The sequence below is a fragment of the Piliocolobus tephrosceles genome, chromosome 16, assembly GCF_002776525.5.
Source record: "Piliocolobus tephrosceles isolate RC106 chromosome 16, ASM277652v3, whole genome shotgun sequence".
NCBI classification, from domain to species: Eukaryota; Metazoa; Chordata; class Mammalia; order Primates; family Cercopithecidae; genus Piliocolobus; species Piliocolobus tephrosceles.
The window spans coordinates 70418523-70444501 of record NC_045449.1 but is presented as its reverse complement, the minus strand read 5'-3'; the positions used below and the strand labels follow the sequence as shown (position 1 = coordinate 70444501).

Below are 25979 nucleotides of genomic sequence, written 5' to 3'. Positions count from 1 at the left end.
GGAGCCTGGAAAGTCGAGGATGCAGTGAGCTGAGATTGCATCACTGTAACCCCAGCCTGGGTGATAGTAAGACCCTGTCTCAGTAATAACAATAATAATAATTGGAATTCATTCAGTTATTATTAGTATATTCTCTAAAAGCCTAACGAGTTACCCAGGTAAAAGAATGTTGTTTCCAGTAGAAGCCCAGGTGTGAGGCTCTGGGATGCCTCCGTGGGGTGCAGTTTGAGAACCACTCTAAAAAAAACGTTCCATGGCTATCCAACCCTTGACTTCGGTGGAGCTGAAATTTGATGCAGGCAAATTTGAGATGTTCTTGGCCTGCAAAGGGTGCATATGGTGAGTGGTGGACAGGAGAGGTGTCACTGGACGGTGGACACGGTGGACCAGGGGCTGTGGGAGTTGGAATGGAGCGGCTCTCAGGCAGGGTGGAACGGCCTCAGGACAAGCACACGGTGGGAAGGGGACTCTCCAGTGAGCCTCTCCACCCGGGCCCACTCTAGACCGCTCACTGCTCTGGGCCCAGAGGGTCCTTGTCCCCCAAGCAGAAATTGGGCTCCTGGGCCTATGCCCTTGCCCATCCAGATAAGCAGATGGAAGGAGGAGGGTTTGACTGCCACGGCTGGGGCCACAGGATTCAAGGGACAACTTCCAAAAGAATAGGGGATTTCTGCACAGACAAAAAACAAAATAAATGGCCAATTCAGCAGTGTTTTCAAACTTTTGTTTATTAGATGTCACTATAAGAAAGAAATTTTAAATTACCTCCTGTATATAAAGTCACACAACTACACCAGAAGTTTTTTGTTGTGTTGTTATTTTGTTTTCTTTTGTTTGAGACAGGCTTTCACTCTTTCACCTAGGCTGGAGTGCAGTGGTGTGATCTCGGCTCACTGCAGCCTTGACCTCCTGGGCTCAAGTGATCCTCCCACGTCAGCCTCAGCCGGGACCGCAGGCACATCCCACCATGCCCAGCTAATTTTTGTAATTTTTTTGTAGAAATGAGGTTTTGGCCGGGCGCAGTGGCTCACGCCTGTAATCCCAGCACTTTGGGAGGCCAAGGCAGGCAGATCACAAGGTCAGGAGATTGAGACCATCCTGGCTAACACGGTGAAGCCCCGTCTCTATTAAAAATACAAAAAAAATAGCCAGGCGTGGTGGTGGGCGCCTGTAGTCCCAGCTACTCAGGAGGCTGAGGTGTGAACCCGGGAGGCGGAGCTTGCAGTGAGCCGAGGTTGCACCACTACACTCCAGGCTGGGCGACAGAGCAAGACTCCATCTCAAAAAAAGAGAAAGGAGGTTTTGACATGTTGCCCAGGGCGGTCTCAAACTCCTGTGCTCAAGCAATCCGCTTACCTCAGCCTCCCAAAGTGCTGGGATTACAGGTGTGACCCACAGCGCCCGGCCTCGTCTTCTGTTTCATTCTGGGATACAGGGGTGTCCCCAGAGTCTTAGTGCAGTTTTAATAACTTCAGACGTTTAAATGTACAAACCTGCAAAACATCAGTTGAATATTTACTTATTTAAATTTCTTTTCCGCTTAGTTTCCTGACAGTCAAGTGCTAGATTTTTCATTTTAATTCTCTGCATGTGCCAGTGTCTGGATGGACAGGCAGGTAAAGGAGCCCTTACCTGGGTTAGTTGACCTCCCTTGAGGTCAGTGGCCTGATTGACCTCCCTTGAGGTCACATGTGCACCAAATCCTGTTCTTTAGAACATGGTGAGGCTGGAATCACCAGTGTTATCTTTTCTTATTGCTGACCAACAGTCGATAAAAGGTTTTTCGAAGTTTGAAAACCAACTAGAGCCATCTATCGCACTGGGGGGGTATTGTAAGAATCTGAGTAAGAGATATCAAGGTATTTTAAATGTAAATAACCTTTCAAATGTCATTTTTTTGTACATTTGTATTATCTATACTTCTGAAGTTATTAAAACTTCAAACTTCACCAAGACTTTGGTGGCCCTTCCCCCCCGCCCCCCCACAATACTAGTAAGGCCTTCTCATTTGCTTTCCTGACCCATCAATGGGTCACGACCACAGCTTTTTAAAAATCAGACTTCCAGGCCGGGCGTGGTGGCTCACACCTGTAATCCCAGCACTTTGGGAGGCCGAGATGGGCAGATCACCTGAGGTCGGGAGTTCAAGACAAGCCTTACCAACATGGAGAAACCCCCATCTCTACTAAAACTACAAAAATTAACCGAGTGTGGTGGCACATGCCTGTAGTCCCACCTACTCGGGAGGCTGAGGCTGGAGAATTGCTTGAACCCGGGAGGTGGAGGTTGCAGTGAGCCAAGATTGCGCCATTGCACTCCAACCTGGGCAGCAAGAGCGAAACTCCATCTCAAAAAAGAAAAAAAAAATCAGACTTCCAAAGTCAAGTACGATTTCGTGTGTGTGTGTGTGTGTGTGTGTGTGTGTGTGTGTGTGAGACAGGGTCTCATTCTTGCCCGGGCTGGAGTGCAGTGGCACCCCCATTGCTTACTACAGCCTCAACCTATTGGGCCCCAGCAACCCTCCTCCCTTGGCCTCTCAAAGTGCTGTGATTACAGGTGTGAGCCCCTGTGCCTGGCCCAGAATCTAAATGTATACCAGCCGCTCTCTGGTCAGGAGGGCTTGGGCACGTCAGCTGATACCGGGTCCTCTGGGGATACAGATCTGCCCCGGCTCACGGACTCCTCGCGCTGGATTGCAATTATTTGTTTGTCTTTCCTACTGGACCACGAGCTCCATAAGGCAGGGACTGTGCTCATTGTTGCTGTTGTTTATCATTTAATCTTTGTGTCCCTTGCACATAATAGGAGAACTGGCCTCCTGTCTATTCTTGATATTGGGCTTATTTCTGGGGCCCTGCCCTGAGTAGGTCAGTGGCTGTTTGTCAGTCATTAAAGAAAGACATCAACCATGAGAAAAACCAACTGTTTTTCTGTCCATGCACATAACACTCCACAGAGCCCTTCACTTCTGATACCGAATATGCAGCCAGCCTCTCCCCTACAACCAGCGCATTCTCCAGCCACCCAGACACCAAGTGTGTGTCCTCCACTTCAACCGTGACCCTAACGCCCCCGAATCAGGGCAGACCCCACAGGTCAGGTTCCAGTCCCACAGACTGCCCTCCACTTCGGGGGCCCATCACACGTATCAGGTCCCCTCGTTCCTCACACTTTGGTCCTACTTGGCTACAACTCAGGGGTTCCATGAACCCCTCCTCAAGTTCAGTACTTGCTATGGCGTCCCACAGAACTCAGGGAAACACTTACGTTAACTGGTTTATTAGAAAGGAAATGATAAAGGCTACAGATGAACAGCCAGGTGGAGGCACCTGAGTAGAGTGAGGTCCAGTAGGTCCTCAATGCAGGAGCGTCTGTCCCCATGGAGTTGGGGTACGCCACCCTCCGTGCACGGGAGTGCATTCAGCAGCCTGGAGGCTCTTCAAACCCTATGGGGATGTTGACGGAGGCCTCATCACATAGGCGTCATTGATTCTTTTTTTTTTTTTTTTTTTTTTTGAGACAGAGTCTTGCTCTGTCGCTCGGGCTGGAGTGCAGTGGCCAGATCTCAGCTCACTGCAAGCTCCGCCTCCCGCGTTTACGCCATTCTCCTGCCTCAGCCTCCCGAGTAGCTGGGACTACAGGCGCCAGCCACCTCGCCCGGCTAGCTTTTTGTATTTTTTAGTAGAGATGGGGTTTCACCGTGTTAGCCAGGATGGTCTCGATCTCCTGACCTCGTGATCCGCCCGTCTCGGCCTCCCAAAGTGCTGGGATTACAGGCTTGAGCCACCGCGCCCGGCGACGTCATTGATTCTTAACTCATCTCCACCTCCTCTCCAGTCTCTGGAGGAAGCTGGGCAGGGGTGGGGCTGAAAGTTCCAAGCTTCTCATTGCAGCTTGATCTCTCTGGTGATCAGCCCACCCAGGAGCCCACCGGGAGTCGCCTCATTAGAACAAAAGACACTCCTATCACCCAGGAAATTCCAGCGGATTTAGGAGCTCTGTGCCAGGGACTGAGATCAAAACCAAATGTTAGAACAAAACATGCTCCTAGCACCCCTGTAACTTAGAAAATTCAAGGGATTCAGGAGCTCAGTGTCAGGGCTGGGCATGGTGGCTTGCACCTGTGATCCCACTCCAGAGGCAGAGGCAGGAGGATCGCTTGAGCCCTGGAGGTCGAGACTGCAGTGAGCTGTGATTGCACCACTGCACTCCAGTCTGGGTGGCAGAGCAAGACCCTGTCTCGAAAGACAAACAGACAAAATAAAAACTGTGTCAAGAACTGGGGGCAGAAACCAAATATATATATGTGTGTGTATATATATATATATACACACACACATATATTTAGGATGTTATGGTCATTCTTTCTACTTTTTTTTTTTCCAAGTGATCCTTCTGCCTCAGCCTCCTGAGTAGGTGGGATCACAGGTGCGTGCCACCTATGCACGGCTAATTTTTAAATTTTAGTAGAGGCGAGGTGTCTACTATGTTACCAGGCTGGTCTCGAACTTCTGGGCTCAAGCCGCCCTCCCACCTCTGCCTCCCAAAGTGCTGAGATTGCAGGCATGAGCCCCCACACCTGGCCTCTTTTTCTTTTTTTTCCCTCTTTTTTAGAATATATAAGAAAATAAAGAAAAAATGGGGTCTTCGGATCTCACTGTCCAAAGACGCCATTAGCATTTAAAAAACATATTCAGTCATTCATGCATATGAATGGAAAGTCCAAATGATACTGAAATGTATAAGATGGAAAGGAAAAGCTGCCCCCCAGTCTCCTCTCCCGAGAGGTAGTCACTGCTGACAGTTTCTCGTGGGCCCTTCCAGAAAACAAACCTCTTCTCTGCATTTTCGAGCACATGCATCCCCTTCCACTTTGCCACTTACAGCAAGATGACTGTGGTGCTCACGCGGGGCTGCTGCTTGCATTTTTCCCTCAATGTATCTTGATGCACTTTTCACATCAGTACCTATCAACGCCTCCTGTTTTTTTTTTTTTTTTCTTTTTTTAAGATGGAGTCTCGCTGTGTCACCCAGACTAGAGTACAGTGGCACGATCTCGGCTCACTGCAACCTCTGCCTCCTGGGTTTAAGCGATTCTCCTGCCTCAACCTCCTGAGTAGCTGGAATTAAAGGCACCTGCCACAATACTTGGCTAATTTTTGTGTGTTTTCAGTAGAAACAGTGTTTTGCCATGTTGGCCAGGCTGGTCTCGAACTCCCAACCTCAGGTGATCCACCCACCTCGGCCTCCCAAAGTTCTGGGATTACGGGTGTGAGCCACTGTGCCCAGCCCCCAGTTCTGTCTTTTCAGCTGCACGCTGTCAGAGTCGTTATCTAAAAACCCTGATGGACATTTCTCCAGTCTGGAGCAGATCCCTAGAAGTGAGTTTGCTGTGTCAAATGGAGTGGCCCCTCTTCCTGCCCTCTGAAGAGGCCTGCCTACCCCAGCCTCAGCCACAAAGATACTTTGCTGTGCAAAATTTGGGACATGTTAGGACACCCAAGCACCACTTCACCATAGATAGCACTGAGTCTCTGTGTACAAACTACTAAACGGGGAAGAGACCCTGTCGGCTGTGCAGCTCACCCCAGGTGGCATTTTGTGCAGTCAAGAAAGTCTCTCAAGCGGGCACAATAGCTCACTCCTGTAATCCCAACACTTTGAGAGACCGAGGCAGGCGAACCACCTGAGGTCAGGGGTTCGAGACCAGCCTGGCAAACATGGTGACACGCCATCTCTACTAAAAACACAAAAAAATTAGCGGGGCTTGGGTGGCGGGTGCCCATAATCCCAGCTACTCGGGAGGCTGAGGCAGGAGAATCGCTTAAAGCCAGGAGGCAGAGGTTGCAGTGAGCTGAGATTGCGCCACTACACGCCAGCCTGGGCAACAAGAGCCAAAACTCTGTCTCAAAAAAAAAAAAACTCAGAAAAAAACAAAAAACAAACAAAAAGTCACTCAGAGGAGCTCGAGGCCCCTCTGGGTTTGCCACTTCCGACCCGCCATGGGGCTTGTAAAAACTTCGCCTCCCAGCACTGCTCAGTGTTTTGTCAGGAGCCTCCCGGTGAGCTGCCAGCACTGGCTGGGCTCCATGGATCAGCCGGGGCTACTCATTCATTCATTTGCACATCTACCCACTGGGCTTCCAAGTTGAAGTTCCTGGGGCCCCGTGTCCCCTCCCCACGACCTTCAATCCCACAGAGCCCATGGGCACGGCACGTCGCTCTCATCGTCTGACATTCCTGCAAGCTGAAGTCACTTCTTCCTTCCACCGAGGCCATCCCGGGCCACTCCTCCGATCATCTGTTTATTGTGTGTCTGTGTGGGAGAGAACTGGCTGAAGAGGTGGGGCTCCAGTTTTGGGAACATGGACACTGAGAGAGCTGGGGATGGAAAACAACATAGAAGGAAGCAAAGCCAGAAGCTGTGATGCCCATGCTGCCTGGCCCTGGTCCCAGACACCCCAGCCAGCTTTTCTCTTGCACCCTTTGTCTACTCACCGCAGCGACACAGTGGGAGTCCCGGGCCCACGTCTCCCAATGGCACGCAGATGCCTCAACAGGCACCCACCTGGGAGAGGCCAAGGCCGAGGACTTGGGGTCACAGTCAAGAACATGCCTCAGCTCAGTATTTGTGAGCCGAGTCACCTTGGTCCATCATTTGTGCACAGCCCCCGCCTGCTGGTTGACCACGACCACAGGGCAGGCACTGCTGCAGGCATGGACAGGCTGGCCCTTCGAGGCCCTCCTCTGTCTCCCCTACCTTCTGCCCCCTCCCCCACCATTTCCCGTCACCCAGTCTGTGCCAAGGGCACTGACCCTGTCCTTGTCTTGCAGAAAGAGGAGCAGGACTTGGACGGTGAGACGGGGCCATCATCGGCAGGGCCTGTGGAGGACGACGGTGAGTGGGACCTCTGTGCTCATGAGGAGGCCTGACCGTGTCGGGGGTGACCTGTGCCCTGCTGGGGATCCCAGGAGCTGGGGTTCAAGTGCCAGGGGGAGGGATGGGGTGGGACAGTGGCCTGAGTGGGGCACTGAGAGGTGGAGTCGCACCATGGATGTCCTGCCCTGGCCTGCCGGTAGCCCTCCCTCATGCCCCCTTGGACTTTGGGGTTTGGCTTTCCCATCCCAGGGGCCCCTCTTGAGAACACACTAGGCGCCCTGCCCGGCTCTGTCCCGCGCTGCCTCCTAACTCCCCTCTTGTGACCACACTGTACATTTCACCATTCTCTCCAAACATCTCTGACCTATTTTACTGAGACGAAAACCACTCACACGGCCTCCCCCGTGCCTTCTTCGTAATGAAGGCCCCGGGAGGGGACACGCCTGCTTTCTGAGCAGCTCTGGCTAACTAGCCACAGGCCCCAGCCATGAGACTGAGAGGAGAAAGGGAGTGGCCGAGAACAGGGGAGACACTGCCAGATCTGACCCGGCCAGGACAGACAGAGGCGGAACAAAACGCGGAGTGGCTTCTGCTGGGTCCGTCCGCTTATTTCTCTAAAAGAGAAAGCGGAGGCAGACATGCAGGATGTCAGCGTTTGTTGCCTCTGTATGGCAAGCACAGGGAGGATTAGTGCTTTCTGCATTTTTGTATGTTTGAAATATTTCATAATTTTAAAAAAGCAAGACTGTTGCTATGACCTTAAGTCGGCTGCTGGCAGGAGCAGTGGAAAGAGAGTTTCAGGAATGCAGGAACCAGCTCCTGCGGGCAGGCTGGGCTGGGGTGCAGAGCTTCCCCTGAGGCCGTGCCTTGGTTTCCATCAGCACAGCCTGGAGCAGGAGGGGAGACTGAAGCTTGGGTGCAGGTGGTGGACTGCAGGTGGGGACATTAGTCCCTTACCAGGAAGGACCCTTGCTCCTTGCTTTTGAGGACGGGGGACTCACTGCAGCCGTGGCCCTGGCATCTGTCCCTGCCACGTGGCCCGAGGCAGCTGAAGGGATGCAGGGATCCTGTTAGTGACTTGGGGACACGGGATGGAGGCTCGCAGATCTCTCTCCCTGGCGTAGCTGCCAGAGGGCCCAGCCTCCCAGGGCTGTCACCAGCCTCCCTCCTTATCTGCACCACTGTGCCTGCACATCCCCCACCCCCGGCGCCTCCTGCCACCTTAGCCTCCTGCCACCTCTAGCAAGGCAGGGAAAGGTTTATGGCTCCAGCTGTTGGAAGACTGCGTGAGCAGCCCCCAGCCCCTCTGCAGTACGAGGCAGCCTCAGAGGCTAATTGATTAGTGTCGCTAAAATGACTTCCCTGAGCGACTGGTGGATTCACAGGAGACTGGGGGAAGAAACCTCCCCCGTCCCTCGGAGGCTGTCACATTGAACCCTCCTGGCCTAGGAAAACTGGATGTGCTGCCTGGTGCACTGCATGTGATTGAGTGAAATCCTTTTCAAGCCGTTTGTTCTGTCTGGCTCAGAAAACAAAACTAATCAGACTTGCCCCATAAATTGACACCTAAGACTGGGGCCAAGCTGGCAGGATTTTGTATGTTTTCTTTTTGGGAGGGGTGTTGGGGGGGTACTGGAGTCTCACTCTGTTGCCTAAGCTGAAATGCAATGGCACGATCTTGGCTCACTGCAACCTCCGCCTCCCAGGTTCAAGCTGTTCTCCTGCCTCAGCCTCCTGAGTGGCTGGGATTACAGGCATGCGCCACCACGCCCAGCTAATTTTTGTATTTTTAAAAGAGGCAGACTTTCACCATGTTGCCCAGGCTGGTCTTGAATTCCTGGCCTCAAGTGATCCACCTGCCTCGGCCTCCCAAAGTGCTGGGATTACAGGCGTGAGCCAGTGCACCCAGCCAGATGTTTGGGTTCTGAATTCACATCTAGAACCTTCTCCCTCTCACCGTGAGAGCCCCCCGCCTCCCCGTCGGTCTGCATCAGCCTATCTGGTAGCATGAGGGCTGCAAGCTAGAGGGGAGGGGCCTGGCTTCTCAGGCTGTTGGACAGGATGTGGAGGGACAGAGAGGGCAGCACTTCCGGAATAGCAGCCCAGGATCTCTCTACACCTCCCTCACTGGGTCCTTTAGTTAGTGGAGGTCGATAAGAGGCCAGCCAGCTCTGCCCGATACTTGCTGGATTCAGGAACCACGAGGTTGCTCCCCCACGAGGCTTTTCCCTCTGGGAGGTCAGCTTTTCTCTCCTCACCATGGCTCATGCGCCCAGAGCCTGTGTCCACTCCAGGCCACAGGTCCTGGCTTCCCCTGTGCCCGCCACCTACCCGTCCATGTGCCCTCTTCAGGCCTCAAGATCTGTCTCTTTTTTGCAGGCAGCGATGGGGTGTCTGCCCTCGGGGACTGGCCAATCAGGCTCTGCCTCTTCAGCAGTACACAAGTCAAACCCGCCGTGGCAAATCCCGCATCCCTGGCCTGGCCGCTGTGGGCTGCCTGGATGCGTGTTTTCTGATTTCCAATAGCCACAGGGGTTGGGGGGACGACGCAAGCCTCCCCACACGCAGGCAGGCGCGGGGCGTGTTCCGAGATGAGCTGTGCTCTGCTTGCCAGAGCTGTTACCTCTGAGCTCAGTAGCCGAGAGGACCCACTGACGCGGCGTCTGGAGACAGCCGTGGACTAGGAGCGGGACTGCTTTCTCTGTGGCTGTCTCGCTGTAGGATTGAAGGGAAAGCGGTGGAATGAGAGGGGTATAGGCGCTGGGGCGAGAAGATGTCTCTGACAGCCGGATGCGGCCTCTGCTCGAGGTCTTCCTTTTTAAACCTAGGGAAAGGGGGCCAGGGTTTGTGGGGGCCCAGCCTCTGCAGCACTCCCTGGCACTGACTGGGTCCCCTCTCCGCAGGAGAAGGCTTCTCCTTCAAATACAGCCCCGGGAAGCTGAGGGGAAACCAGTACAAGAAGATGATGACCAAAGAGGAGCTGGAGGAGGAGCAGAGGTAAGCTGCAGCCCCTTTGCTGGTGCCTGGCAGGCTCTTAGGGGAGGGGGGTGCCCCTCTGAGCCCTTCATGTTCTGCCTCTTGGCAGAAGGGCGCAGAAAGGAGGTGGGGCTCCTACAAACTCTGCCCAACCACTGCCCCACCTTCCCAGTTTAGTTCTTTCCTGCCCTGGTCAGCCAGGCTCGTGCGTCCCTGGAACCCCTCCCTGGCACTGACCAGGAGAAGGTCACTGGTGATGGGGGACACAGAGCCCATGTACTGAACCCCCCACCCCCTCCACACCCCACTGCTCCCATCTAAAGAAATCAGACGCCAGGAAAGCGCCTGGAGCAGACCTGGCTGTCACTCACACACGGAGTCCCCAGCAGAGCTGATTTCTTGATTTCTCCTTCGGGACACAGCGGATTCTTGGTGCCCATCATTCAGCGGCCTCCCAGGCTGGCGCCTGCAGCAGCGCCTTGTAGCTCCGGGCGGTGCAGCTGTGGCTTCTTGTTGTTGGAACTGGCTCCCCCTTCCCATCTGGATACCCCCTGCACACCCACTGGGCTCCCCTCCACATTTTCCCTCCACTCCATCCTGCCGGGTGGGGAAGGGGCGCGCTGGGTGCAGCGGGACGGCTGGGGAGGCCTCGGCAGACGGACGGTCATTTGCAGAGGGACAGTTGTTTGCACCAGGCCCAGCAGGCTCCTGGTGCTCACCCACATTGCTGCCCTTCTGCAGCATGGCCTGGGGTCCTAGGTGGTAGCTGTGCCACTTTCCAAGCCTGGTGACCCAGAGCAGCTCGTGGGAGTTAACCCTACTTGTCAGCAGAAGCCAGCAGTCTAGGGTCTGAGCGGGGGGGGAGGTTTATGATTTTGGAATCAGAACTCAACCTCCCTTTCATGCCTGCTTGCGAGGCCACCCACCAGGCAGCCCCCTAACCTCAGAGCTGCTCTGCTGGTGACAGGCCCTGTCTCCCCTCCCGGTGCTGGCATCAGCTCTCTCGACCCTCAGCAGGAAGGCTCTTCACCCGGGCTGGGTGGGGGGCGGGCAGTGTAAGCACAGCCAGGAGGAAGAGCCCTGGCAGGAGCCCCAAGTCCTCAGGTGCTGAGGATGCTGCCTGTTGGCATGACCAGGTTTGCTGCATTTATATTTCAGGATTGAGCTGACCTCTGACCTCACTTCCCTGTAGCAAGTTCCTTAGGTCCTGAGCCACAAATATTCTTGCAAATCCTTTTGGTAAGGACACTGATTTCTTAGACTAGTGGCGCTCCCCTCCTACTGCGTGCTAACGTGCCCCCAACACAACTGACGCGGCCTCAACCTCCCCTCCTCCATCGCCTTCATAACCGATTAATACATTTCCCACCTGAGCCTTTCTCATTCTTCTCAAGCACGAGGAATCACTGGCAGAAAAGGCCCCACCTGGGGGCAGAGGTTCCTGGAGGGGACTTAAGTCCCTGAGTTCCCAGAGGCGGCCTAATGGGCCGGTGGGCTGGGGTGCTAGTGCCCCCTTGCAAGGCTGGGAGAACTGTCACCCCAGGACCTCAGGCTTTGGGAATGTGGATGTCGTCACCCTGCAGCCTTGGGTCTCACCCTGAGAAGGTGAGGCAGCTTCTGCACAGTGCACAGCAGATACCCTGACAGCGGTCCGTGCTCCCAAGCTGTGAGACAGACAGGTTCTTATGATCAGGGCAAGGATTAGCAGACGACAGCCGGGCCACCTCTGATCCCCCACCTGCCTGTGTCAACCCAGCGTGGCAGGAACAGCAACACCCATTTTCCTGTGGTCTGTGCCCCTTTGTGCCACAGTGGCCGAGGTGAGTCACGGCAGCAGAGACCGTACACTCCCCCAAATCTAAATAGTATCTGGCTGTTTGCAGAAAAAGGTTGCAGTCCCTGGACAGAGGCTAGAGGGGGCTGGACACAACTGCCAGCCCTTGAAGGTCCCTGGGGACAGAGGCTGCTCAGGCAGATGATCTGGAGGGCCTCCTAGAACAAGAAAGACCAGGCCTCAGGCTAGGGGTGAAACTGCCACTACCACCCACGTCCAGAGCTGGGACCTTGGCAGTGGGGAGGGCAAATCCCTTCCCCTTATTTTCAGAGAGTAGACCCTTTGCTGCCCATCCCTCCCCCCTGGATCTTCGGAGGTCTCTGGACCACCAACCCACACTTGGCTGTTCCATGGGATCGAGACTGTGCCTGCGGTGCTGCTCCTGGGACGAGGGAAGACTCCTTGACTCCTCTGCGCGCTGCAGTTTCCACTTTGTGCCCTGAATTGAGGAGGAGGGGCCGGAGGACTTCTTGGGGCAGGACTGGAGTTCACGTTCATTCCCATCACTGCGCAGCCCGCATGCTCCCTGTGGCTCCCAGGCATGCTGGTGGCATCTGCTTGCTCCCCCACACCTCTGCCCCTGCATGTGGTCGCCCCTCGCAGCACTGCGTGGGGTCCCCACGGCTCCACACCACGCTGTCCTCACACGGTGATGCTTGGGGTTGCAGAGGCTGGTCAGTCTGGCTTTGGCTTTTCATCTTCAGCATGGTGGTTCTCATGGGGGTGGGGAGCGCTGGCAGCTGTGAGACAGTTCCGGTCCCACCCGAGTCCAGGGAACCGCCCTAGAGTCATCAGTATGAAAAATAACATGCCTGTTATTATCAAACCACTAAAACCACAGGCCAGCTAGCAGGGTGCTGTCTCCCCAGCTGTCAGGTTCTGCCCTCCCAGAGGCCCTCCGTGCCTCTGATGCCTTTCCCAGCTCTTAGGGTCCACAATCGGGTTGCAGCTAAAAGCTGCATGTCCCCTGACTTTAAATTTACTGACTCAGCCAACAGACCGCATCTAGAACCTGAAGCTTTAGTGGTTGCCGGTTCCAACATTCCCCAGGAGCCTCAATTCACAGGCTCTCATGACAATTAGGAAGTGGGACTGGAAGCAGGAGGTCCCAAATTAGTTCCGCGACATGCTGAAGTGGGCAGTCGCGTCCTTGAACTACTCACAGATCAAATTCCTTCCGCCTGGGGCCAGAAAGCAGTCAGGTCTGTAAATCCAGAGGCGGCTGCTGCTTAAGATCCCTCTTGCCGTGTCTGCCCGCCTCCTCAGCTCTCCCCTCGGGCCGGAGGTTCACACACTTCATGCCTCTGGTGGCGTCCCTGGGTTCTGCTGAAGCTGCTGTGGGAGGTGCCACCTCCAGTTTCACAGTGTGGCTAGGACAGTGGGCTTGCAGGCTGGTGACAGCTCCCCTGAGCAAGAGGCCGCCTCCTCCTCCTCCCCCAGAGCTAGGGAAGCTGGCAGGGCTTGGCTGGCTTCGCAGCTTGGCAGGAGAAAGAAAAGGCACGGCTGTCAGCTCCTCTCCATCACTTCTTCCCACTTTCTGGTCTCAGAGGGAAAAGGAACCCGGGCTGTAGACTAGACTGACTCTGATCGATCAGGACCCACCCCTCCATTTGAGGTCTGCAGGGCTGTTTTGACTCCTCTGGAAATGGACATGACTCTAGAGGAAGGTGATAGTGTGATAAAACAGGGAAGGAGAGGAGGAGGCCAAGGAACCACAGCTGTGGGGTAGTTCTGGTTCTCCTATCTGATGTATGCAAGAAACGACAGAAACAATAGACCGGCCAGTGTGAATTTCCAGCTCAGGCTGGAAATGCGTGCTGACTGTGACCACCAGGAGAGGGCGCCAGAGGGACAAGATCAGACCTGCTGCTTTCTCAGTGGTCTCAGGGCTGGCGATGTGTCTTGGTTCATAAAAGATGGGCACACTGTTGGCTCCATCTGGAAGCGTGCATCCTAGGGTGCCAATATCCCCCGGGGGGACAAAACTCAGCCAGCGGGAATGGGAAATTATCTAGGGTGATAGGAATATTGTCAGCACAGCCACACAACCCAAGATCAGAAAGGCCCTTGGCAACTCAACTGCTCCAGTTCCTTCCTTAAGTACCCTGCAGAGGCTGAACAGGGTCTGTGGGCTGCAAGGTTCTGTGCGGGATCAAGGGGAGCTCTGCAAGCTCTGGCCAGCTTTGCGGCACAGACTCTCTTGCCGCAAGCGATGAGAAGCAAATCGGCAGTGGTTTGAGAAAGCAGAGTCTAGCGCAGCTTCTGCAATCCCAAACATTCTCCTTCCTCGTCCCCATTTCCCCCTTTCCTCGCCCATGGTGCAGGATGGAATGAGTAAAATAAATTATCTTTTTCTCCCCATTTCTCTTTACAGAACTGAAGAATAATGAAGTTATCCTTAGCGTCCTCCTAAAGGCTTTTCCTTTTGGCATCTTAAAAGCTTGAGAGAGAAAATGGAAACCCCAGAGAGGAGTCTGGGCAGGCTCCCAGGGTGCATGCTGCCTTCGTAACTCTGCTGAGCTCTAGACCCTCAGTCAGGACTTGTCCTTGGCTAGCAGGATCCTGGGAACACCTTTGGCCCTGCCCCGTATAGAGATGTTCATGTCCATTGCTGTGGGTCACTTTGTTAAGCTGAAGTGTTTTAAGAGTTTGAGCTCAGACCCTGGACTGGGGTTTTTCTTACCACTCAAACTTGCTATCCACACACCCTGCACACCTTAGATAAAACAAACATTTAGAAAGCAGAGTTCACTTTCACTCCAGTGCTCCCATTTTGTCCTCACTGAAGCCAAACCACAAAAGACTTTGAGGAATGAGAGACAAATGAGGTAGAGCTCACCTGTGCTCACCAGCTCTGTCAGAGTGGTCAGCCGACCCCTTTCCCTGGGCACCCCACCTCTCTGGCTAGCTTGGTTGTCGGGGGTGAGATGCCATATTGATTAGAGGGCAGCAAAGAACCAGTACCAGGAATTGACTTGACCATTCCCCTTACTTTTCATCTAGAGAAATCTTGGATTCAGCCCATTTATTGCTAAGACACCTTTTCACTGACGTTCTTACCAGCTCAGCCAAATCTCCACTCTGCTATAGCAGAAGCAATAATGTTGCTTTAAAAAGATTTCTTGACTATGCCTTTTCTTAGAGAGGTTGATAGATTAGTTGGAACTTCAGATCATCAGATCAGTCTCAGATTCGTTTCTTGGAATTTTATATTTGACAGTATTTATACTATACCAAACTCATTTGCAGTTCTGAGGTTTGTTGGTTAAAACATTTTTTTAAAGCAGTAAGTTTATAGAAAATGTTTTCATTTAATGGAAGGCTGGGGAGTGTCCAGCATCAGCCCCCATGGCCTGCATTCCCGGTGGCTTTCTCCATCTGGGCCTGAAACCTTTGGTTCAGGGCTTAGGGGAGAACAGGCCACCTGGCAACAGCCACACAGTCATTGCCTTCAACACAGAGCCACGGGGTGAATGGATGTACTTCTGTGTCCTCAGACAGCAATAGTCATGCCCTTGTCCAGGCTGGGATCTAACTGATACAGTAGGTCGTTGACTCCCTCCTAGTAGAGCTATCTAGGTTTGTCTGGAAAATTCCCCACCATGGCTTATAGGCACCACACCTCATGTACTCCTGATGGCTTGGATCTCTGTATTCAGCCTTTGTTCAGTCCAATAAACTTTTGAGTAGATGATCTCAATTACTGTGTGTTTTTTCAGTTTGCTTTGTTTAAAAAAAAAAAAAAAATCCCTTTTGAACCTATTAAAGTTTGACCTCTCTTTCATTTTGATGCCTCTTACTCTGCAGCAGAGTACAAAGCCATACATCCACCCTGCTAAAAATACGCAGTCACCACAGCTGTCTAAACCACATGACGTGATCTGTGTTCACTCAGGGACATGTGGATTGTCCACAGAGCTCAGCGCACCCTTTCTGTTCACAGGAACTCCTCTTTCTTCTTTTCTTGAGACAGGGCCTCCGTCTGTCGCCCAAGCTGGAATGCAGTGGTGCACAGAGCTCACTGTAGTCTTGACCTCCTGGGCTTAAGTGATCCTCCCGTCTCAGCCTCCCAGGTAGCTGGGACTACAGGTGCTCACCACCACGCCTGGCTAATTGTTTGATAGAGACAGGGTCTGACTGTGTTGCCCAGGCTGGTCTCAAACTCCTGGGCTCAAGTGATCTTCCCATCTTGGCCTTCTAAAGTGCTAGGATTACAGGCATGAGCCACTGCACCTGACCCTCTTCCTTCTTACAGGAGGCACAACGCACACATCATAGGCTGCTGCTTCTCAGACAGGGGCACCAACTGTAGACACAACTTTCCCAGAGGACAAGGGAGGCTGAGAAGTGGGGCTTCAGTATTTCAACTGCTAGATGCTGCTCTAGACAGAAAACTTTGCGGGATGGAAGATGCGGGGTGGGGAGAGGAGGGAAGGGTGAAGCAGAAGGAATAGGGTAGGAAAAGTGTGGGAGCGAATATGGAGACCACCCCTCCAGGCAGTGCTGGGGATGCCAGTGGCCCAGGGCTATGCTGAGGTCCTGCAGTGGCAGAGCCTGGAACGTGCTTACAGCTGACCCAGCTGCAGGGTGGGGCTGAGAGGTCCGATGCTGCAGTGTGGTTTACGTTCTCTGAAGGCACTGAACCCATGGTGTAGTGTGGTGGGCAGGAACTGCAGAAACCAGGAGAGTGAGATGCAGCCAACACGCAGTGCCCAGCTGGGCTGAGGAGCACAGGGCACCAGAGCAGAACAAACAACAAACATACGGCTCCCTGGGTCCGGCAGCCGCCTCGCCCCACCTGAGCTGTTGGTGCTGCGGGAGTTGTCCTGTGCTGGTCAGATGGTGTAGCTGAGCCTCATAAAGATAACAAGACATTGCTCCCAGCACAGAACCCGTGTGGAGCAACATGTAGGCCAGTCTTCCTCCACACCCATCCCTTGGTAAAAGGGGCAGGGCCGCCGCCTGCCGTAGGGTGTCCTTGTGCAGATTAGGAAAAGGCACCCCGCTTTCTCTGGGCAGTGGAACCCCACAGGCTGCCCTCCTTGCTCCTTTGCCAAGCACCGTCTTGCACACATCTGTATGCTCCCCGATTTCCCAGCTGATGTTTTTTCTTTCTCCACTTCCGGCTCATTCCTCCCAAAGAAGGCTGTTTCTAACCTACTTCTTCATAGTACTACCTCAAGCCGCTTCACGGAGCCTATCTTCTTCCTCATTACGTCACTGTGGGATGTGCAGTCAACAATCAAATGAGGCCCAAAGGGAGACTGAGGCACAGAGCACCTAAGTGATACCTGGGGTCCCCACACCTCCCTGGCGAACCTGAGATTTCGCATTCCAGCTTTTAGAGCCCTCAAAAGTTGCGTGTGTCAGACCCAACCAGCTCTTACGTTCTAAGCGGGTTTTATTTCCTTTCGTTTTCGTCTTGTTCTGAAAAGCAACCACAGCCACACAGGAGAGAGGAGAATCCCGATTCCGCCGGCTGCACACAGGCTGTCTCTCTCCCCAGTGGGCTAGGAGCACCTTCTTCCTCTTTGTCCTTTCTTCTCGACAGAGTTCAGAAGGAACAGCTGGCTGCCATCTTCAAGCTCATGAAAGACAACAAGGAGACGTTTGGCGAGATGTCCGACGGCGACGTGCAGGAGCAGCTCCGGCTCTACGACATGTAGACTGCGCCCATGGGATGCACAGTGGCCATGCCAGTGGCTGTCCCCACCCCCGCCCCACACCCTTGTTCTTTCCAGACTTCTCTAGGCCTAATTTGCCCTTATAAACATAGATGCAGGCGTACATTCTATACGTACTTGCCTGGTTCTTGCAATGTGTATATTACTTTACAGGAATCAAAACCGTTTTCTCAGAGGACAAAGTCCCTGACCCCTCTGGCTTCTGCTTGCTGGTGAGGTTCCAGCTGTTATGGGACTCTGAGACCCTCTCCTGATCCAAATATTTTTTTGTTTGTTTGAGATGGAGTCTCACTCTGTTGCCAGGGATTACAGGCATGTGCCACCACACCTGGCTAATTTTTGTACTTTTAGTAGAGATGGGGTTTCTGCATGTTGGTCAGGCTGGTCTTGAACTCCCGACCTCAATTTGGGAGGCTGAGGCAGGTGGATCATCTGCCTCAGCCTCCCAAAAAAAAAAAAAAAAAAAAAAAAAAAAAAAAAAAACCGGCCTTTTTTTTTTTTTTTTTTTTTTTTGAGCCAAAGTCTCGCTCTTGTCCCCCAGGCTGGAGTGCAATGGTGTGACCTCAGCTCACTGCAATCTCCACCTCCCGGATTCAGGCAGTTCTCCTGCCTCAGCCTCCCCAGTAGCTGGGATTACAGGCACGTACCACTACGCCCAGCTAATTTTGTATTTCTAGTACAGACGGGGTTTCGCCATGTTGGCCAGGCTGGTCTCAAACTCCTGACCTCAGGTGATCAACCCGCCTTGGCCTCCCAAAGTGTTGGGATTACAGGCGTGAGTCACCTTGCCCAGCCAATAACTACACTCTTATTCTGCCTTATGAGGATTTCTGGAAGCTTCTGTAATTGTAGGGAAGCAAGCTGTAGGGGAGCATTCTTCTTCTTCTTTTTTTTTTTTTTTTTTTTTTAAGAGACAAGGTCTCATTCTGTCACCCAGGCTGGAGTGTAGTGGTGCCATTATGACTCACTGCAGCCTTGACCTCCCAGGCCCACAAAATCCTCCTGCCTCAGCCTGAGTAACTGGGACTACAGGTGTGTACCACAACACTCAGCTAAAGAAAAGCGTTCTTTTCTTTTCTTTTTTGAGACAAGAGTCTCGCTCTGGCGCCTGGTCACTGCTTGAACGCTTCACCTTCTGGGTTCAAGCGATTCTCCTGCCTCAGCCTTCCTAGTAGCTGGGATTACAGGCATGCGCCACCACACCCAGCTAATTTTTATATTTTTAGTAGAGACAGGGTTTCACCATGTTGGCCAGGCTGGTCTCGAACTCCTGACCTCAGGTGATCCACCTGCCTTGGCCTCCCAAAGTGCTAGGATTGCAGGTGTGAGCCACTGCGCCCAGCCAGGAGCGCTCTTTCAGCAAAAAGTCTAATTCAGAGACTCACCTTTCATCCCAGCACTAAACAAAGGTACTAGAGGTAAGATCTGCCAAGAATTTCTCTCACTTAAGCAGAATACTTACTTTAAATATAATTAGGCAAGACTTATTTGAGTACTTGCCTAATTATATTTAATTAGAACTACGCTAGACACTGTAGACAGAAGAAATAAAACACCCCACCTGGTCCTTACCTTTCAGCAGGTTAAAGGCCTTTAGGGGAGAAAAGCCCATGTGCAGGGAAAGAGAATGTCACCAGAAAGCATTCAATAAAATGCCAAAGTGATCTTACAGAACAGTGCCTGTGACACCGGAGGGGACTGTTCCGTCTTTGTGAGTGAACATACAATGATGGGGATAACTGGTCCTTCACACCATGCAGGTCCCATTTCTGATCACCCCACTGGCAGAACAATTCACAGTTCTTGAGCAAACTGAGTTAGGGAGGGTATGCTAAAGACAGAACCTATGCAAGTTCTTAGAAATAGCTTTTGTTTGCTGAAATAAAGCTCAATCAACACACTACATGAAAAAAAGTGGAGCAGTGGCATTTCCATGCCTCACGCTCACCATCACGAGGTTAACTTCCCGCCATCGCCTCTTGCCTGCCGGGGGTTTTTCAGGAGCCCCTCTCTGTTCCACCCTTTTGCTTCTTTGCTGACCATTCACTCTCTGTGTCTGTTGTTGGATCCAAATAGGAGTATTTTTCTTTTGTGGTGAATGCTTTTTTCCTTCTTGAAATTGTTTTAATGTGCTTTGTCAAAAGCATTTAACCATGTTATGATTTAAGAATTCTTTGTTCACTTGAGGTCAGGAGTTCAAGACCAGCCTGGCCAATATGGCGAAACTCTGTCTCTACTAAAAATACAAAAATTAGCCCAGCATCCCCTGAACAAATGACCATCTGGAGGAGAAGGTAACTGCATTTCATTGGGGATCTGTGATAAAAGGGAGCATGGGTGTTGGGGAGACACCTGTTCCGCCTGAGTTTCCTATGAGGTCCAGGACAGGGCTTGGTGGGCACTCGGAAGCCAGTGTCTGAAGTGCTCAGCATCCTCCTCTTCCTCGGTGGTAGGTGTCTACTGCCCAGGCCCCACCCCTGGCCGTGGACACTTCATGGAAACACTGCTGGTTTGCTATGGTGTTGGGTGGCTCTTATCTATTCCCCATAAGTGCTGGCCTCTGTAGACACCATTTCTGCCACCTCATCTGAGATTGCTCTCATCAGCTCACAGAGATTCAGTTCAGTGAATGAACCAAATCTAAGCTAAAAAGCATAAAGAAGGGCAGAAAGAAACAGCAGGGTGGGAGAAAGAGCGCAAACACCGAGGGGAAGATGTCTACCTGGCAGCCACGTCAGAGAATCACCGGTATGTATGTCACTGCCACCAACAACCTAGAACCACAGAGGCCTACAGAAGCCAATCCCAGTGGAACTCTCTCCGGGTGCGGGGGCTGAGAGAACCTAAAACATTCAGGTGGCCAGAGCTTCTTTTCAGTGATGGGAACTAGTCTCAAAGCCTTTGCATCTCTCCCCTGCCTTCCCTCCATCACTCTGCTGAGAGCTCTGCCCCAGGCTGGCCTGCCTACATGACACGAATAGCAGTGGCCTGTCACTCATCAGTATCTGCAGTTCTGTTTACCAAAGGCTGCTTGCTAGAGACTTTTCAGGGCCTCCTTCCCTCAGAGTGTCCATTGTACCTCCATCTGGATACAATTAGCTGGCTCCCCACTCCTGGACTGACAGTAACCACCTTTTCCAATGACCCTGAAGAAAACACGCAATCCAAGCTGCTTTACGAGTAAACCTACAACTGAGGACAAATTTTCTATCAACTCCCAGTACCCCTCTCTGCCGTGGCTGATTTGTTACTGGTTTTCCCTTTTTTTTTTTTTTTTTTAATTTGAAAACGTAAATAATTATACTAAGACTAGATCACTCTGATATTGTTTTATTCTAATTTATCCTAAGGACCTGCCTGTACTTAGAGCCTGATACAAAGCCCAAGTTGACCTACGGGGCAGCTCTCTGGGCCTGGAAGGAAGAGCACATCACAAGGCTTCAACAGTAAAGCCTGGCTAGGTCCAGGCAGACCATGACTTCTGAAGGCAACAGCATGGTCCACATGGAATTAGGCTGCTGAAGAACAGCAGCGAGAAGCTGCCTCTGAATCACGTCTGCAGGGTCACCTGGGCCTGGTGGAGGCCCACAGTCACCCATTAGGCCCCAGTATCCTATGTGGGAGTATCCATGTCTAGTCTCTACTTCTCACTGCAGGAGAGGTGGCAGATGAGGAGGTTTCCTACTTTAAAGCAGGTAGAAGTTGTTTCCTTTCTCCCCTCCTCACAGCCTGGAGGGGGAGGTTGTGCCCAGCCTGAGAGCAGCTGCCTTGCCCAAGATTACATCCTGTTCTGGGGGCAGCCCACCTCCAAACCAAGTCACTGGTGGGGTACAAAGGCCTGCCTTGCCTGCCAAAAGGACAGTGCTGATGGACCATTCCAGTTCTAGAGTTCCCAAAGAGACGTCTTTCTGGAGAGGGGCGGGAAATCCTTCACGCAGGCTATAGCGGGGCCTCCAGTTATAAGTAACTTGAGTCCCACCCAGCCAAACATGCCTTTCCGGGTCTAGTGCTGGGTTCCAGAACAGGAAACCGGGCAAATTCCTATTGCCACAGGTATTTTTTACTATGATTATTGTCACCTTATTTTTCTATTGGTGGAACCCCCTCTAGGGCTTCCACCAGATTCTCCACTGTTTATGCTGTCATTTTTATCAGCTTTGGTTTTATTTCAGTGCTGCTTTTTGCTAACGGTAGCAGCCAATATACATCATCTCTGGCGACAGATCACGCCATAGAAAATACTGTCGTTTTCCTCATTTTTCTTAACGCCACAGAGTCAGCTGGGCTGTAGTACCAGCCCGGATGTACCAGTTTACTCAGCCATTCCCCCTCTCATGGACATCCGCATGGTTTCCAGTCTTGCAAATTTACATAGTGCCGCTACAAATAAAAGCTTGCGCGTATGCTGTTTCATATTTGTGTAAGTTTACTTTCAGAGTAGATTCTACAGGTGGATTGCGGATCAAAGGTAAATTTGCACTCCCTCCCAGCAATGCAGGACAGATCAAGTTCCTGTATTGTCCTTAACAGTGTACTTTGTTAAACTTCTGGATTTTTGACAATCTGATGGATCAGAAGCCTTAGCTCAATGAAGTTTTCTTTCTTTCTTCTCTTCCTTCCTTCCTTCCTTCCTTCCTCTCTCTCTCTCTCTCTCTTTCTTTCTTTCTTTCTTTGACAGAGTCTTGCTCTGTCACCCAGGCTGGAGTACAGTGGCGCGATCTCGGCTCACTGCAACCTCCGCCTCCCGGGTTCCCGCCAGTCTCCTGCTTCAGCCTCCCGAGTAGCTGGGACTACAGGCGCCCGCCACCACGCCCGGCTAATTTCTTGTATTTTTAGTGGAGACGGGGTTCCACCGTGTTAGCCAGGATGGTCTCGATCTGCTGACCTGGCGATCCGCCCGCCTTGGCCTCCCAAAGTGCTGGGATTACAGGCGTGAGCCACCGCGCCCGGCCTCAGTGAGGTTTTCCTTTGCATTCTTCTGATTATGAAAAAGGCTGAGCGCCCACTTAAATGTTTAGGGGCCCCTTGCATTTTTTTTCCCTGTAAACTGTCCATTCATGTCTTGTCCCATTAAATACCATCCATTTAATCGCCACTTTAGCTCACTGAGTTGCGCACATTTCCGACGATCTTGGCGGTAATCTGGGCTCAGCGCGGTAGTTCTCCAACCCTGACCCTGCACGGGGAGGCAGTGCTTTGACGAAGGTAACGAAAGAGAATCTGAGTCATTCCAGGGAAAGCCTACTAAAATCAGGAGGCTTTGTGAGAGCCAAAATACTAACTTTCAAAAAAGCAAAAATACTCCCAAACCTCACCGGCAGCAGCTTTACTTACGTGTTATTTTAGCTACGGCGCTAAATCTACTGTGCATTTTATCTACTGTGCATTTTACGGTGCATTTTATCTACTGTGGGGACCACCACACGAAGAAAACTACCCACCCGCGAAGTGAACCAATCACAGCCATAGCGCCGGTATCGCTCTGCGGTATTTCAGTGGTTCAAGCACCTGCCAATCTGCCGCGAAGCCAAAGGCCTTGATTTGTGGCCATTGGGTATCGCATCCTTCCATCTTCCCCACCTCAATCCCACCTCACGCCGAGAGTGGAAAGCCCCGGATGTCCGGCCACACCCAAGGCCGCGTTTCCTCAGTGATTGACAAGGCCCATCGTCCAATGAGCAATGCGGCGCCGCCCGGGCAGCCCTGCAGTAGGCAGGAGCCCGGCGCCCCAGCCGTAGAAGTGGTCGGTTCCCTGTGACCCAAACTATGCTAAGGCCGGCTTGCTGGGGTTCCTCACGGCCGGGTGAGCGACCCCCTGCCTGCCTGGGAGCCGGAACCGAGCCGAGCCGAGCACAGGTGGACTGGCCCGCAGCTGCCGCTGCTCTGCTCTAGCCGAGAGATTCGCGCCTGCAGCGAATCCCGGGCCGCGTCGAGCTGTGTGGCCTGGCGTGCGGTGCCTGCCTGAGGCTGGCTCCTGAGTGCCACTCGCGGGGCAAGGCCCCGCGTCCTGCATTCGCAAGGTGGGACTGGGGGAGGTTTTTTGTTTTTTTTTTCTTTCCCTGCCTCAGGTTTATTAGTACAAATAACACAGGAGGACCCCAGCCCCATACAGACGGCAGCCGGGTGGCGGGTGTGGGGGCCGGGGGTCGCCCAAGTCCTTCTGTCGTCACTTTGGCAGACAGAAATACCTACTCTTTAGCCTTTGTAGGGGCCTGGGCACCTTTGGGAGCCTGAGCTGGAACTGAAGCTGGAGCTGCAGCCCGGGCCTTGGTTTGATTCTTGGCCTCGGCCTTTGGCCGGCACAGCCTGAGCCCCTAGGCAAGGCGGGCACAAGCACGCGTCCCAAGCTCGGAGTGGGCAGTGTTGTGCTTCTTGGCAAAGCGCATGTTCCTCAGGAACTTGGGGTCCACCCCCCTGAAAAGATTCCTATCTTTGTGATCTGGGTTTCTTGATACCATTTCTGTGCCGTTTTCAGCACTGATTGGGTGTGTTGTGGTTCTTAGACTTGGCCATGTTTGCATCTTAAGCGACGGCTCCCAAAGCACCTAGAACTGGGAGCCTTTTTTTTTTTTTTTAGACGACGTTGTCTCGCTCTGTCGCCCAGGTTGGAGTGCAGTGATGCGATCTCGGCTCACTGCAACCTCTGCCAGCGGGTTAAAGCGATTCTTCTACCTCAGCCTCCAGAGTGGCTGAGACTACAGGCGTTCGCCACCACGCCCTGCTAATTTTTGTATTTTTGGTAGAGACAGGGTTTCACCATGTTGGCCAGGCCGGTCTCGAACATCTGACCTCAAGTGATCCGCCAGCCTTGGCCTCCCAAAGTGCTGGGATTACAGGCGTGAGCCACCGTGCCCGGCCTGGGGGAGCATTTCATGAGCTCCACAAACGGTCCTTGGGCACCAAGCTGGGCCCCGGAATACAAAGATGAGGTGAAACCAGTCCCTGCCCTCTGAGACACCCATGTCTCCACCTTCCTCCCCCTGACGCTCCCAGGCTTGCCCTTGAGCAGATTCGGAGGGTGGCCCAGGGTTTCAGGGAGTTTCAGACGGTGGTACTGCAGCTGGACCCAAGACACACCCACGCACACACACACCCCTTGCCTTTCACATTGCTTATTGTCCCAGGCCTAAGGTAAAAGCCAGCAGTTCCGGTGGTACTGCAGCTGGACCGAAGACACACACACACACACACCCCTTGCTTTTCACATTCCCTATTGTCCCAGGCCTAAGGTAAAAGCCAGCAGTTCTGTACACACCCAGCTTCACATCTTCAGGTGGGCTGGCAGTCGCACCTTCCCTCACCTGTGCTTGCCCTTTAAGTCCTGCCGCAGGCACCTCAGCTGGGCTTTACCAGAGCAGGCTGAGTGTGTGTGAAATGGGTTGGACTTACCATTCAGCCAAGTGGTCACATTGTTTCCTTTTCTCCACCCAGTTGTGGCCCCCTGCAGGTTCCACATCCCAGGGGGAGGCCCCACCAACCTGGAATATTTGGTCCTGATGGTGGCCTGGGTCCTCTACAGGTGAAAATTCCTCAGACCAGAGTTGCTGAACTGTGTTAAATAACTCAATCTGCAATCAGGGTTTTTGAAAATCTCCCTTTTCTCATTCCTTTAAGTACTTTAATTACTTTTTGTGGCTCTCGCTAAGATGAGACAGGCTATGCTCACAGACTGTCAGACACTCATTTCCTTCAATGGTTCATCACATTCACCTCGGGACTGCCATAGGTGGTGTCTTTGGTTCTCTTTGTACTCAGCTTCAATAATACTGCAAGTTAAATTTCAGAAGAGGAGGCAGCTGGCAAGGGGAATAAAATTAAGAAAATTGTTCCAGGAAGAAAAGGTTCAATGAAAGAAATGGGAGAAAGAGGGCAAAGCACAGAGGATTCAGATTTGAATATTGAATGGTGTGAATTGGCCCATTTACTCTCAGACATTTATTGAGCCTGTCTTCATGCAAAACACTGGTAAGTGACATAATGCAGAACGAACTTGACTTGGTTTCTACTTGCAAGGCAAGGTGACAGGAAGGTTCGATAACTTTTTGGAGTGCATGACAAGTGCCCTGCAGAGCGTTGTGCTGTGTGTCTTGCAAATAAATGTTCTCTCATTAATCTTCACTACTCTATGAAGGCTGTAACATTCTTTTACAGATGAAGAAAACAAAACTCAAAACATTGAATAAACACTCAATAAATGAGCAAAAGATCTAAACAGACATTTTCCCAGAAAAGATATACAAATAGCCTATAAGCACATGAAAAGATGCTCAACATGTCAATCAAATGCAAATCAAAAACTGCAACAATGAGACACCACTTTACATCGCGAGGATGGCTGTAATAAAAAAGACAGATAGTAACAAGTGGTGGGGAAGTGGAGGAATTGGAACCCTCACACATTCTTCATGGAAATGTAAAATGGTGCAGCTGCTTTGGAAAACTGGCAGTTTCTCCCAATATTAAAGTGATACCAAATGACGCAGCAATTCCGTTCTTAGGTGTATACCCAAAAGAATATATATGTACTCTCAGGCGTATACCTATGAAAACATATATCGGCCGGGCGCGGTGGCTCAAGCCTGTAATCCCAGCACTTTGGGAGGCC

The 25979-nt window shown here is 52.3% G+C and overlaps 1 protein-coding gene and 1 long non-coding RNA gene across 5 annotated transcripts in view; one reads left to right on the top strand and one right to left on the bottom strand.

The window, feature by feature from the left end:
- The window catches only part of MXRA7 (matrix remodeling associated 7), a 33634-nt gene extending 16150 nt beyond the window's left edge, over positions 1 to 17484 (top strand). Inside the window, exons 2-5 of one of the 3 annotated variants that reach the window (XM_023211729.2) lie at positions 6835 to 6898; positions 9784 to 9877; positions 11015 to 11095; positions 14065 to 15390. In XM_023211729.2, coding sequence (XP_023067497.1) covers positions 6835 to 6898; positions 9784 to 9877; positions 11015 to 11048 — 192 coding nt within the window. In that variant the 3' untranslated portion in view covers positions 11049 to 11095; positions 14065 to 15390. Of the gene's footprint in view, positions 1 to 6834; positions 6899 to 9783; positions 9878 to 11014; positions 11096 to 14064; positions 15391 to 17241 lie in introns of those variants that run through there. The other 2 variants (XM_023211728.2, XM_023211730.2) reach the window with 2 other exon arrangements.
- Positions 5916 to 13496, bottom strand: LOC116418472. 2 transcript variants are annotated; one of them, XR_004228512.1, is made up of 4 exons: positions 12854 to 13496; positions 10213 to 12472; positions 9212 to 9704; positions 5916 to 6316 (listed from the first exon to the last, which is right to left on the bottom strand). It is a non-coding gene; the product is annotated as an uncharacterized LOC116418472 (long non-coding RNA). The 2 variants fall into 2 exon arrangements; XR_004228511.1 differs by lacking the exon at positions 5916 to 6316 and having other exon boundaries at positions 8687 to 9704.
- Positions 17485 to 25979: the final 8495 nt, after the last annotated feature.